The 14,255-nt window shown below is 44.2% G+C and overlaps 1 protein-coding gene and 1 long non-coding RNA gene across 3 annotated transcripts; both read left to right on the plus strand.

Annotated features, from left to right (window-relative positions):
- The first annotated feature begins 23 nt into the window (after nucleotides 1-23).
- Nucleotides 24-10,646, plus strand: sh3bp1 (SH3-domain binding protein 1). 2 transcript variants are annotated; one of them, XM_079293181.1, is made up of 18 exons: nucleotides 24-236; nucleotides 2,511-2,553; nucleotides 2,740-2,844; nucleotides 2,934-3,010; nucleotides 3,310-3,421; nucleotides 3,752-3,828; nucleotides 3,915-4,002; nucleotides 4,122-4,190; nucleotides 4,277-4,367; nucleotides 4,457-4,593; nucleotides 4,995-5,106; nucleotides 5,398-5,479; nucleotides 5,563-5,643; nucleotides 5,860-5,973; nucleotides 6,499-6,596; nucleotides 7,443-7,611; nucleotides 7,744-8,093; nucleotides 9,461-10,646. In XM_079293181.1, the coding sequence occupies exons 1-18, from the start codon at nucleotides 187-189 to the stop codon at nucleotides 9,745-9,747; spliced, it is 2,142 nt and encodes a 713-aa protein (XP_079149307.1). In that variant the 5' UTR covers nucleotides 24-186; the 3' UTR covers nucleotides 9,748-10,646. The 2 variants fall into 2 exon arrangements, with proteins under 2 accessions (XP_079149307.1, XP_079149308.1); XM_079293182.1 differs by having other exon boundaries at nucleotides 201-236; nucleotides 2,702-2,844.
- Nucleotides 10,647-12,620: 1,974 nt separating this feature from the next.
- On the plus strand, nucleotides 12,621-13,678 carry LOC306795286. The gene is made up of 3 exons (XR_013772979.1): nucleotides 12,621-12,747; nucleotides 13,029-13,122; nucleotides 13,392-13,678. It is a non-coding gene; the product is annotated as an uncharacterized lncRNA (long non-coding RNA).
- Nucleotides 13,679-14,255: the final 577 nt, after the last annotated feature.

Below are 14,255 nucleotides of genomic sequence, written 5' to 3' on the forward strand. Positions count from 1 at the left end.
TGAAACAAGAAGGAAAACTGACGGCCAACAGACGCACAAAAGCAACGACCACAGAGGCGACCGGTGCGTGCCGAGCTCTCCCCGATATGAAGTGACACATCTGGACGTCTTTGGAGCAGAGGTGTACCTTGAAGCAGGACTGAGAAGGTCGAGGTGTAGGGAAGCGGGTCAGACTCCACAGCCAGCATGCTCCGGCAGTCCTTGAGCATCCTGAAGCAGTTTGGCTCTGCGGCAAAGTAAGTGCTTTAATGTGATATTCACCTCCTCTGATGAGGATTGTTGTCGAACACGTTGCGTTGAAACTGTCGTAAGCACATCAAGGCTCTCGGACTCGCGTGTACACTGAACTCAAGGGCTCTCAAGGCCATGAGTGAACCCAAACGTGTAGCTTTTGGTCTCGTGACGAACACATTGGGGTTGAAGCATTTCAATTTCTTGGTGTTTTTAAAAGCTTCACTTTGTAATTATTGAAACAAACTTCTTATAAATAGAGTTGAATTCATAAGCAACACTTTGAGGTTTTGCTGCTGTGTTACTTGGTCTTGTATGACTGGTTTTGTTGACTAATGTCATCAGACTTCAGACAGATTCCGCTGTGAAACAGACGATTGAGTTAGTTTAGCTGCCGTCACGACTCTCCTCCACTTGTGCAACCGTTACACTTTGTTGTCATCGTTCACCCTCTTCCCCTAACTGCCACTCACAAAAGTCAAGGCTTCATTTGAACCTACACACAATCTCAGGATTCTGAGTGTTTATCCAATGATGGATCATTTCAGTTGTGAAACCTTTGAAGGCCCGTTTTTTTTTAAATTTTCCTCATATCCAGAAACCTTTCTCAAAGCCCGTAGGAGCTCTGCCATACCGGAGAGGGTTTTCATTTCAGCACAATATTCGGCTTTGAGGAACCGTTGAATTCGGCTTCGGTTTCCATGTTCTGGTTTTGTCGCAAACACGGTGTTGAAAAGTGTGTCGAGCTGGAATGACAACAGTTGCTGGTTCCTCTTGAAAGTGAAGGAGGCTGTTTGAGGGGAAACTTCAGGGCTCCATCACAAACTGACTGCAGTTTGTGGTACATGTTGGCAACGCACGTCTCTTTGTGAGGAAAACAAAACTTTGTAACAGAAGCAAGAATTTGTTGCAACTTTTTCACATTGAAATTTCAGCAGTTGCATCATCAACAGGCGCCACTTTGTTTCCCTGCGTTTGAATCCCTCTGATCTGGAGAGCTTGTGCTTGACTGACATTCGTAAATGAGAGGCTGACCAAATCACACATCTACACCCTGTTTTTCTTGGTACAAACTTGTGTGTGTGCGTGTGTGTGTTTGTGTGTGTGTGTGTGTGGGTGTGTGTGTGGGTGTGTGTGCGTGTTTCATGCTGCCTCTACCTCTGACACACTTATTAATAAACCTACACAGCGTGCATCTGCAGCAGTGCAGCGTGGGCTTCACTTACCACAGCAGCACCCAGTTCACAGTTTGTACTGATATGTACAAAAATAAAACACGTCACCCACTCAAAGTACATTTCCATGTACTGCATGTTATATGTCAACATAACAGTTTTAAGTCTGATACTTTGAAGTGTAACAACACGTTTATTCTGATACATCAGCGTGGTCAGGGAGTAATCAGCACTGAACTACACTATTAGCCTAAAGACAAAGACTTTTACATTACGACACCTCTGCTCACACGCTCTGATTTTACTCTCTTCTGTGGAATCATTTGCTTTTTACGCCTCAGAAGGAAAAGTTGAAATGAGAGTCGGAGATTTTTTTAAAAATAGGAACTGGCGCACGGTTCAAACACATTGGGGAATTCTCCTTTTTATGTTTTTGAAACGTCAGGCGTTGACTGGAGGAAGCTGCGCTGTGGAGGTGCTGCTTCAAGCTCGTCTGACCTCTCTGCGAACTGGGTCGGGCTTCCTTTTGGTGTGACACCAGCTCGATGTTCTCAGAGAAGGTGGTGTCACCTCTCTGTTCCCACTGTTCATCTCCCTAAAGGCCTGCGTGTCGCAGCAGAGATGGTGCGTGTCGTGGTACTGAAGTGAACCGCAGCAGCAGCTGCCCTCGCAGGTTTAGGTTTGGGTGGCTGGCTTCATGTTCGCTTGTCGTTCAGGCCTAAAAATGTTCCAAATGATCAGCCAGTTTATTGAGAGCTCAGAGCAGAAGCGGTGTACTTTAAATTTAAACTCTCTGCGTCTCTGCATCAATAATAAGTCTTGTATCTCAAAACTTGGTCTTGGTCTTGGTCCAAAAACCAAAGATATTTAATGCACAATAATATAAAAGAGAGCGAAAGCAGCAAATCGCTTGGTGTTTTTAATTGATGAATGAACGGTTACGACAGAGCATAAAGAAATATTCGACATTGTGGAAGATGTGCTTTTTATGTTTTCTTGGCGAGAGTCGGTGAATTAAAACGACGTTTGAGGATCAAAGTTGGTTTTGACATCAGGGTCGTTTACTGTATATTCACGAACTCAACTCAACATACTCCTCTACAGGTCACAAGATGCCACTGAACTTCTACACGAGGACCTGGTTGTGGTGAGAAAAAGAGAAAGTTCTACTGTGAATGACTTATTTTTAACACGAGATTGCTTTATTTGTGTTTTGTTACACTGTGATTCAAACTTAATTCCCAATCAGTGTTATGGGAAATCTATGGCACACATTCAAATTTGCTTCGCTGCAGGTTAACAGCTGATCCTGTGTGTGCCTCCCTGACTGAAGGTGGAGGGGCGAGTGGAACCGGCCAAGAAGGCGGCTCAGGTCCTGCACAAGAAGCTGCAGGGCTGCATGCACAGTCAGACGGGCCTGGAGGCCGAAAAACGAATGGTACCGCAACGATTGCATCCACCAGCACACGCCCAGAAAACGTTGGAGCGCTTACTGAGCGGTGTTTCCGTCTGCTTCCGTCTCCTCAGAAAAAGCTGCCTCTGATGCTGCTGTCCAACAGCATGGCAGAGAGCCTCAAATACTTTGACGCGGCGTCCTCAATCAGGTGACGTCCAGCCGCTCCCTCCGCAAACCTGAACTCGTCTTGACTAATAGCAGTGTTGACTGCTGTCATGTGACACCCTCATGGCTTTAGTTTTCAGTTCTGGATGAAAAAGAAAGAGGATCCCACACACTGTTGACAGCTTGTGACTAGCTGTTTGTGTCTTTTCGTTACATGTGTGGCGATTGGTTTTTAGTCCCTAGATCCTAATGTAAATGTGTGTGCGTGTGTGTGCTTGTGTGTGTGTGCGTGTGTGTGTGTGTGTGTGTGTGTGTGTGTGCGTGTGTGTGTGTGTGTGGCAGGAGGGTGTTGGAGATGTGCTGTTTCATGGAGAACAAGCTGGCCGGCATGCTGGCGGACTTTGAGATGAAGGTGGAGAAGGAAGTTCTGGAGCCGCTCAACAAGCTCAGCGAGGTGAGGATGGCTCGTATACCGACTAAAAACTTCATGTACAATGCAGGTGTGACGGCAGCTGCACCACATCTGTACCAGAACATACACAGAGGGCTGGTTGTATTGGGTTGAATTGTGTTGATCGGATGCTTGTGTTCTTTTTTTCATCCTCAGTATGTATTCATCTCGAAGTGTAAAGTAGGCACATGAGTCAATGTCTTGTTGTTCATTTCTGTCCCGGAATATATTCATGGACAACTATCTGTAGCTGAACAGACATGAAATATAACAAAATGATATTGAACCAATTCAAATTGAGTTTTTCCACTCAATGTTTTCTTTCCCTTCTAGGATGATTTACCAGAGATCCTCAAGAACAAGAAGCAGTTTACAAAGCTCACTACAGACTGGACCACCGCAAGAACCAGGTGAGTTACACAGCCAGCGTGTTTATCCACCAACAAAGCTACTGCAAATCATACTCATTTCTCTGTGTGTGTGTGTGTGTGGTCAGGAGCCAAGCCAGCACTGGTCCCCAGGCAAAGCAGGACGGGCTCAGGGAGGAGGTGGAAGAAGCTTGGAGAAGGTTGGAGAGCATCAAGGTACCATCGTTTTCTCTTCCGACCGCCATGGCAGCAGCAAGCGTCCGCCCCGGTGGCACCTCTGTGTGATCAGTACCGTAGCCTTGACCTCTGACCTCTCTGTATATCTGTCTCTGTAGGACCAGTACTCCGCAGATCTGTATCTCTTTGCAACTAAAGAAGACGGCTACGCTAACTACTTCATCCGCGTGAGTTGCAGTTGTGACGGCTGGCCCTTTCTTTGTTCTTCCTCAGTCAAAACCAAACGTGCCTCTCTTGTGTCTCCAATCCAAAGCTTCTCGAGCTGCAAGCGGAATATCACAAACATTCACACGAGTTCCTGAACAAAAACATCAGCGAGCTCAAAGAGAATCACAGTCAAACAGGTCGGTAGTTATTCTGCAGCGGTTTGTTGGCTGCGCTGTCATTGGGTGGGTGTTTCTGTCCTGATTTCCTCTGTGTGCTCGCTCCGCAGCGCCACCGCTAAGCCTCTCTGGTCAGAGGGTCTATGGGGAGCCTCTGCTCTCTCATCTGTCTCGAAGCAACAGAGACATCGCTGCACCCATCCAGGAGTGTGTTTACATGCTGCTGACAACGGGCATGACTGAAGAGGTGGGACTGACGGGAGGAGACGACACGGTTCTCAATTAAAATCCTGACACTCTACACGACATCTTTAGCTTTTACTTTAAATCCTCACGAAGATAAGTTGAATTAGTTCTTAGTCAGTTGTTATATAAGCAGTGGAGGTATGAATATCTACACATACATATCTAAAATGAAGGATGTGCAGAGGCTCAGGCAAATGAATAAGTGTATTTTTTCATGCAGCAAATTATATCTTTTGCAGACTGTTACTGGCTGTTAAGTGTATTTGACAAGCATTGCTCTGGGCATGGCTGGTTTTGACTGCAGCCCTGGTTCTATCCCCTCCTGCCCCATTTCATCTCTTCTTTTTCTCCATCTTTGTTTTTTTCCTCCTCCTCCTCCTCCTCCTCCTCCTCCTCCTTCAGGGGCTATTCCGTCTGGCGGCCGCCGCCTCAGTGGTGAAGAGGCTGAAGAATTGTTTGGATCATGAGGTGGTCGACTACAGCGAGTTCAGCATGGACCCTCACGCCGTGGCCGGTAAGGATGTGTGCGCTTCTTTTTCCTTAGATTTCCTCTTCGTGGAGTTTGAGTTTCTGCTGCGGCCACTCTTCCTCAGCTGATTCAGCCAACGTGACTTTCCCGGCTCCTTCTAACTGCCCACTTCCTCTTCTGTGTTTTTGTTTAATCCAAATACAGCCACTGTTGCAGCTTCCAGTAACTTGAAATGCTCAATTTCCTGTGTGCTAGAGGATTTTTAGAACAGTAATAGATTATTATATCTGACAACACAGAAGTGGGTCCACTGAAAGTCTCTGAATGTGTTGACAGGAGCTTTGAAGTCTTACCTGCGAGAACTTCCCGAACCTCTGATGACCTTTGAACTCTACAATGACTGGTTTAAAGCAGCAGGGTGCGTATAATATCTACACCATATGTTTCTTCATTCCTACACTCTAAAGGCGTTTTCGTTGAGTTTTAACTTCTTCTTCGCAGGGAAAAAGACCCGACGGAGAAGCTGGAGCAGTTCAGAGTACTGCTGAAGAAACTGCCGCCAGAAAACTACAACAACCTCAGGTGTGTTGGCCTCCTCATTGATCACATGATGCGATGGCTCTTTGCGTTTCTCCGGCAGTCACACATTGTCAATGCTGTCGGTTTAAAACGTATCTGAAAAAGGGTCAGCATGTCAGGAACAAAGGAGGACATCCTCATCTTCAACTTGAACCGAATACATTTTAAAACATGAAAAAACCCTGTAGTACTCGTTTGTTTCCTCCTCCTCCCTGTCAGGTATCTGGTCCAGTTCTTGTCTCTGCTGTCTGAGCAGCAGGCTGTCAACAAAATGACACCCAGCAACGTTGCCATCGTCCTGGGGCCCAACCTGCTCTGGCCACGAGCTGAAGGGTGCGTATGTGACGCTGATCGTCCGTCTGTCTTCACCCTGCATGCACTATTACCATACTCCATTCACAAGTTCACAAGTTCCCCCCGTCCTGCCTGCTCTTCCTCTTTCATCACGTTTGTGTCCTAATATTTTAAAGCGATGAGCGCTGGTGACACGTTTCATCAACCGGACCGGCTGGTCACGTGGAACTGAACCGCAGCATCCTGTTAACAGATAAAACCGTGACAGATGGTTGACCAGGCTTTATTATTACTTGTTCAAACACTTTATGTGCAGGGAAGTTTATTTTTATTGTGCACGAATTGCAGGATGTGCATGTTTGGTTGCAGAAGTGCTCTCAGTGGTGAACCCTAAATGGGCAGAGTGTTTTTCCTCGGTGACACCGTGGTCAAATTTGTCTCTGAAAAATAACGTGAGACGAATGCATTTCTCCAACCATGAAGACAGAGTTGGAAGTCGCCATATTCTGCAGTTGGAGCCTTTGTCTGTCCCACATGTCCTTCGTCTTTACCTTTTTTTTTTAGGGAAGCTGCTTTGTTTGACATGGCGTCAGCTTCTGCAGTCCAGGTGGTGACGGTCGTTGAGCCTCTCATTCAGTACAGCGCCAGCCTCTTCCCCGAAGGTACACACACCCACGCACGCTCTTTGTGTAACGTCGGTATTCAGTCTTTAAGCGATCATGGTTTATTACATAGTTGGATTTCAGTGTTGTAGTTTTGGCATTTCATAATTTCTTACTTTCGGACGATTTGACAATCAGGCCGGATTAATAAATGCTATGAGCTGCAGGCCCCTTTTGACGCCACTTTCTGCGCAACTGTATATGCATTAGTTAGTAATTAATAATTAGTTTGTGGCAATTTGTTTAATGCCTAGATTTCTGAAGGAGTATGTAACGTATAAACTGTATTAATACAGATTTAAAGGTGCCACCTTAATGTCCTGGAATTTTTTTTATATTATCAGACAGTATTACCAAACATTACTATGACAACAAGTGACTGTAAGATGTGCATATTAAACAGGTTTTTATTCAGTTCATGTAAATGTTGCCTCATTTTTTAATGAAGCGAAACGTTTATGACAATGTCTCATTTAAAAAGTGAACTGATCTTACCACTCTGGAAACTGCTAATCCGAACAACTATATGTGGAGATGAAACTGAAAGTCAGGAAACACATTGGACAGGAAACACTAACCACTACTGCAAATAAGGAATGTCAAAGTTGAACCAGAAAGTCTGTAAACTCTGATAAATGTTTAGGTTTGGGTTTTAATCGGTCCTATTTCCTGCCCAAATGGTCCTCTGGTTGGCGAGGTCACATCTCAGCAATAAAGTGCAATGATGTTATTACCAATGGGAAAGATGGTCAGACCTAAACAAATAACCTAGAATGAATCTTTAAATGACATGCAGTGTATTTGATGTGTCACTCGTAAATGTTACTTTTTTCTTGTTTTGGTTAGCTGTATCTTTTGAGATCCCAGAACTTCCCGAGGTCCCGGATGTCTCCATGCCAGCCCCCGTCGCCCAGTCTCAGATCTCAGAAAAGGAGAAAGTGATGAGAACAGTATCTTCCTCCTCCACAGCCTCCTCCTGCTCCTCTTATCACCTCGCTCTCTCAAAGACAAACAGGTACCACACACATCATCATGGGGATGACAGCGCTATAGGTTTGCGCACTAGCGGCTCCAAAGGGCAGCAAGAGGTCACGGTTTGAAATCGTTGGAGCTCATTCCAGTATTTCCGTCTATTTCTTCCCATCAGCACAGCCTCTCAGGACAGTGTTGCCTCCGTCCTGGTGAAATCTGGCTCTGTGAGTCGCAGTGGCACCTCCACATGGGCCAACCCTGTTGCTGACACAGCGGCACCAACGCATCAAAGCTCAACATCCAGCAGCTCCTCCTCCCTCGATCCCGGTCCTGTCGTGGCCTCCAACACTTTGGCCGCCTGTGGCACGGCGGCCCTTCCCAAAGCAACGGGCTCGGCGCCGAACCCAAGTCAGATCAGGAGTCCCGTCCAGATGCAGTGCTCGGATGAAGGCCAACTGGAGCCAATTTTGGAGGCTCCTCCAGACTCCCCAAGAGCTTTTGTGATGATCTCCTCACCATATAAACGTAAGTCCAATGTGTCCAATGGCTGTCCAAACCTCAGATGCTGAATTGTTCAGGAACACGAGCTTGGCGCGCCAGTATTTTAGCATTGCACCTTTGTTCCTTTGGGGGTCTCACAGGAGACATGTTAATGAAGGAATGGTCAAAATTGAAGCAGCAGAAGCTGAGATATCACGATTTTTAGTTCTTAGAGCGGGCCACGCTCAAAGAACACTGGATCCTACATTTCCCATCATGCAATTCAATTGTGTCTTTTGTTACAACCCTCCCGCCTGGTAAATGCCCATAGGTTTCAAACGTATCCTCTCAAGTTCACTACAAAGGCTTTGACGTTGAAGCACGCAACCCAAATATGACATGATTATGGCTGGGTAGTGCTCCTCATGACAAGTCAACTGAACCAAGTGTCAAATTGGTGAAGTGGCCCTTTAAGTGGCCCAAAACATATTTTCCTACAGAAACAGCAGCTCCCCTTTCATTCACTGTTGTTTTTGGACTGAAGGCACAAGAAACATCACATCATTTATCTATTATCTCTATTGTGTAATGTCCTGTACAGATTCTTCACGTCTACCGTGTTTCCTCTCACTAAGTCAAAGGGGTGGCTTGTTAGGTCAAGCTGACAGCGGGAAAATAAGTGTACTGCTCTTGTTGTAACAACCAGGAAGTGCACAGGAAACAGGAAGTCTCAAACCACTGACTCTCTCATTGTTGTAACTGCCTCACTCATAAGACAGAGGCTGAAATACTTTCCCTTCTACTGTAAGTCTTCCCATCCTGATATGTTTGTCGGACCACGAAACAGATTTTACAAACTTGAGTATAATTTGTTTTTCAGGATTGTTTTTCTCACAAAATAGAAATGCAGCAGTTTTTAGCAGCAGCAGCCTGTCAGACAAATGGTATAACTTCCTTCCTTGAACTTAAAAGCAGAATAGTGGTTGTTTTAAAACTGAAACTAAAAATCTGAAACTGGCAATCCAAGATCCAGACTGACAAAATGAGATTGGCTCATTTTTTCACTTCATGAAATACATTCGTCATAAAATATTGAGGTTATTTTAAATCTTTGCCTTTGCGGTATTTTAAAATTTATGTTAAATGTGCATCTAACAATTGTATTGTTTTATCACATTTGTCTCTTAAAAATTAAATTGAAAGTGAAACTATGTAACTTTTCTAAAACATTTACAATTACAGGATAATCATGCTAAAATAATGCAATGCTAAATTCAAATAAGAGTCGTAGAGTCAGCATGTAGTTACACAGCAATATCTTAGCTAACATTTACCACCTTGTGTTAATCTGGTCGTTCTCACATGGTGTCCTTATAATCCCACTGTCTTTTCTTTTGTCGCTCACCCTACAGCTCAAAGATCTTTCAACCTGACCAAATCTCAGCCAGCTAACGAGCAGTTGACCGTTCAGTTCTGTAAACCCAGACCCTCGGTACCGCCAAGGCTCCAGGCCCCTCGGCTCCCCCCCACAGCCCCGGCCGCGGTGGACACAGCAAGCCCGCCGATACCCCCGCCCCGAGCTCAGTTGGCCAACCTTAAAAAGCCCCCTCAAAAAAAGCCTGGACTCAAAGCCCCAAAGTGCCCTCCACCACTTCCGCCACCATCACAGGTGAAAGCGGTTCCTTCTTCAGCACAGTAAGAAAACGACGCATGTGGAATATCAGCAACGCTGGCTGTGGTCGGGGGTGAAACCGGCTTGAAACTGTCAACCAGAGAGGGCAGCAGAACACTGCTTTTCAGCCCCGCTGTTATGTTACTATTTAAACATGTTAGGTTTTCCACACGGTCTGTCTGTGTTGTTTAATATCTTATTAAGTATTGCAGCTTAAAGGTGCTTAATACGAGATTGAGAGCATTACGATTGCCTCTCAACGGCTCTCAACATGGCAACAGCTGAGCCAGCGGCTCACAGCTAACGGCGCTAACAATGCGCTAAAGTGCTGACAGAGCTAACGGTGTTTACCTGAGGGGGGAACCAGTGGGTTGGTGCCACGCTTCCGCCATGACGCCGTCGGTCGGGACGTTGCTATCAGCTGCAACCGCCGAGAGCAGTGCAGAGCACGGCTGGCCCAGCTATGGCAACAGAGCAATGACAAGCTTGGATTACCACACACACACACACTGCAACTTTATTCTCTGCCCGGGTAGATATTGATTCACTGTATCTTTACATGGCAAATAGTTATTTGCTGCTATATTAATGCTCTGAATCTCGTATGTTGCAACTTTACTTCCCTTTTGTTTGGACTGTCAACGTTTCTGTAACGAGCTTCATTTATTTATTCTTCAGGTACCTTTATTGCCCTTTATTTCCCTGTAAAGTAGGCTAATTGGCGGAAAGCGAGTCGTTCAGGTCAAAAATAATAGCTACTCAATAAATGAATCCAGCCATCCAGAACCGCCTTCCAATTTCTGTTTCTGGTGTTTTTAGGGTGAATATTACCATAAATATACAAAAACGATGTAATTCATGTGAGGTTTAATTTAAATAACAAATGTTTAACAGCCACCTTTCAGACGTTCAAGGGGTTTTGTGTGGGAAACTCCTTGAAACCGACTTCAAACCTTAAACCTGGGGAAACTATGTCCATAAATGCATCTTCAAACTAATTAAAAACATTTGTATTGTCAATTCATGTCATCATTATAATATATAATTGGTACTGACTGCAGCATATGGATGGATGTGAATTGCACTACTGCAGGTGCTCATATTGTAAGTACATATTTATAGGAGGTCAGTTAATATCTTCATGTACAGATGTATAAAACAACATATAAATGACAATGCTTTAAAAAAAGGAATACAGGAGTCAGACTTCCTAATCATAAAAGGTGCACGGAGTCTCTCTATAGAAGGTCTGCAGCAATTAAAGGGTTAAGCTTTAGTTACAGCAAATACCAGTAGTACTTGTCATATCCCATCAGTCCATGTCGTTTATTAACTGAGATGTTTGGTTTATCTGAGATTCCAGATCTTTTATTTCCCTTTTTGTTTCCCGGCAGTGTATTCCTGAGTGAAAGGAGTTGTCAGGAGATTGTAAGGAGGCCTAAAGGTATTAATAAGATTGAATCTATGTTACTGCTCCCTGCTTCCTCTCTCATTAGTGACTGAGAATCTTTTCCCCTCGTGAGTGAGGAAGTGTGAAAAGTATAAAGTGAACTAGAAAATGTCGCAAGAAATATTGACAGTGTGGCTGCTACTGCCCAAAGATGTCGCAATATATATACACGCCAATACAAACTATCATTGAGGTTCAATTGAGATATCGCTTCTCTCATTTCTGCATTTGAGATTCATACTCTCGGGTGGAATCTTGTATTCGTGATGGACAGTCTTGAGTTTGAGAGCAGCTGTTGCTTCATAGAAACACATAGTTGACAGCACGTGTGTGTGTCACTGTTTACCATGGTGATTGGGGCACATGACATACCTTTGGAGATGATGGGAGCTATTGTGTGTTGGCTCCTTTTTCTTCTCTTCCCTCATCTGTTTTTGTTGTCGTGTGGCGTCTTAATGTTGATGGTGATTTTGTGCTCATTGTTTTGTCACGTGTTGATGTTGTTTTGGTGGCAGTTACTGTCGTGGTTTGGTCTTGTTACCGTCTATCGTGGTGGGTGTGGCCATGCAGAAGAGGACAGGAGTGGCAGCAGGAAGCCTCTCGGCCAATGGAAGGAGTCAGATTTAGACATCGTCATCAACTGAGGGCAAACCACAGTCCGGACTGAGACAAATTGAATTGTTTCTTCTCGTCTTACCTGGTGTGAGAAGGTAAATTGTGGCTGGTTCCCCTTGTTTCCACCATTTACTCTAAGTTAAGCTAACATCAGGTGGCCGAAGCTTCATATGATAGGAGGTCGGTGTCAATCTTCTCTCCCGCCTACGCTTGGCAAGCGAATAAGTGTATTACCCAAAATGTGGAACCATTCCTCTAACACGGCACATTATTGAGTCTGGTTAATAATCACACTCGCGTTCACTTATTAATGTCAACATCCATTCCAAATAGCTAGAATCCCCTTTGTCAACCTAACATAGCCGTGCCTCATTAACCACTGACCATGTTGTACCAGGCCTCTCTCATTCTGCAGTACGCCTGCCAGACACTGCTTATAGCACGACATCAGTACACCCAGGCTGGAAGCAGCAACATATTGCTACTCACTTAGATTAACCACTGCGTATAAGTGTCTTGATTGGTAGGAGCAACTTGATTGATTACGGTACGCACTATGCAGTATTAAAAGTAGTATTGATTCATCTTTAAATATGAATTGATTTTGTCGGAACTGTTTGACACTTTGGGAAATATACTTATTCGCCTTGTTATTGTGAAAATGTTGAACAATATTATTGTTAGTGTTATTGTTATTTATATTATTAAAGATGCTCTATATCTTCCATTATTACTTAAAAGGTAATTCAAGTACAAAGTTTATTTTGAAGTTCAACCGGAAGTGGCAGTGTTTCGCTATTTTCTCGTGATTGTTGTCACCGGGCTCCTCTGCTCCGTGCTAGCTGCATCATATAGCCTAGCATCATGTAGCGTGCATTGAAACTGTGATTCACTTTGCATGAACTAAACCAGCTTGTCATTTAAAGCTCAGAGGCTCGTTCAACCAGACGTTTCATCCAAACGTAAGTCAACAATTTATACTTTAGACACGCTGTGACCTAATGACGTAACGTTACAGTACACGTTAGTAGCTTTCTGTACGTCACGTTTTGTTGTTGTAAGATTGTTCTGCGTCACACGTTCTTGTTCAACCAGCTTGCGTTCTTACACTTCTATTTTTTAATTCTTCTGTTTGAAAGAAATTCGCTTTACAGACCTGAAAAGAAAAGAAAATGTTTTGTGTATTATTTTTTACTGTTATTATTACGCCAGAAAACAGTGTGACCACCTATTAACTTAACAGATGTGCCCATCGTCGCAATGGAGACGGCTGGGGCCGACTGTTTCAACGCTGCGGTCAAGGCGGGGAGGTTGGTCACCCTGGATGACATCACCAGGTGAGAGGTTAAGGGTGTTCAGATGCTTTTTTTTGTTTTTTTCTGGCGGTTAAGTTGTATCGAATGCAACCGGAACTTGACTTCCTCCTCCTCTGCTTCGTCACAGTGAGGCCAAATGTCTCGGAGCAAATATTTTCAGACTACAGCCATATCCACAGAATATGTTTGAAAAACAGTGATCATGATTAAATTTACTGTATGTAGTAATTCCTTTCTGATGAGGGGAAACTTCTGGAGAAGATTATCAGTTTTGTTGCACTACTTTTTAGGTTGGCTGCCGGCTCTCTTGGGCCCCCTGCTGGTGATCGTGTGCGGTGGCAGCAACATCGACATGGAGCAGCTGACCCTCCTCAAACACAAACTGCAGGGTTAAAGGACTGTGTGTGTGAGAGAGCGAGAGAGAGCGAGAGAGAGAGAGAGAGAGAGAGAGAGAGAGAGAGAGAGAGTGTGTGTGTGTGTGACTGGCTAATGTTGGGCTACAAAGATAGCATCAGCTCAGTGCATGATGTGTGGATGGATGACTGGAATGAAGATATAAATCAATAATTATAAAAAAAACAACTACAGATAATATCATCTCATTTAAAAGCAAGTGTCATTTGCAATATTGGTAATTAAGACATTTGTGCTTCTCATAATATTGTGGTGTAATTTTTAAGTCTCATAAAATATGAAAATGCAATGAGATTTCTTTGAAAAGGAACACGTTTCTTGAGTTATGAACCGTCAGAATTCAATGACTACATTTCCCCACATGGTGGTGTGACCGTGTCACTGCCAGTCTGAAGCATTACCTAATATTACACTACACTCAAATATTTGTACATTCTCGTCTTCTTTTGGGCTTTTTGTAAATACATTTGCGGCCTCGGAATGATTTCCATATTTTAAATGAAAGCACCTCTAGCGCTGAATTGTTTTGTGTCGTTTTCACCATCACATGACATGTTTCAGCTCAGTTTGCGTTGTATGTCGGAAGTTATTACGACTGAAACAGCTCACTGTTGTGTGTGTGCGTCAGAGAAGTCAAAGGAAAGTGTTTCATTGACAACCCGCTGGTGGTCTTTCTCTCTCGGACAGCTGCAGAACGTATTCGGTTCACAAAAAGTACAAGCAGAAAATACACTTTATAG

Source organism: Melanostigma gelatinosum (assembly GCF_949748355.1).
Source record: "Melanostigma gelatinosum genome assembly, chromosome: 21".
Taxonomy (NCBI): Eukaryota; Metazoa; Chordata; class Actinopteri; order Perciformes; family Zoarcidae; genus Melanostigma; species Melanostigma gelatinosum.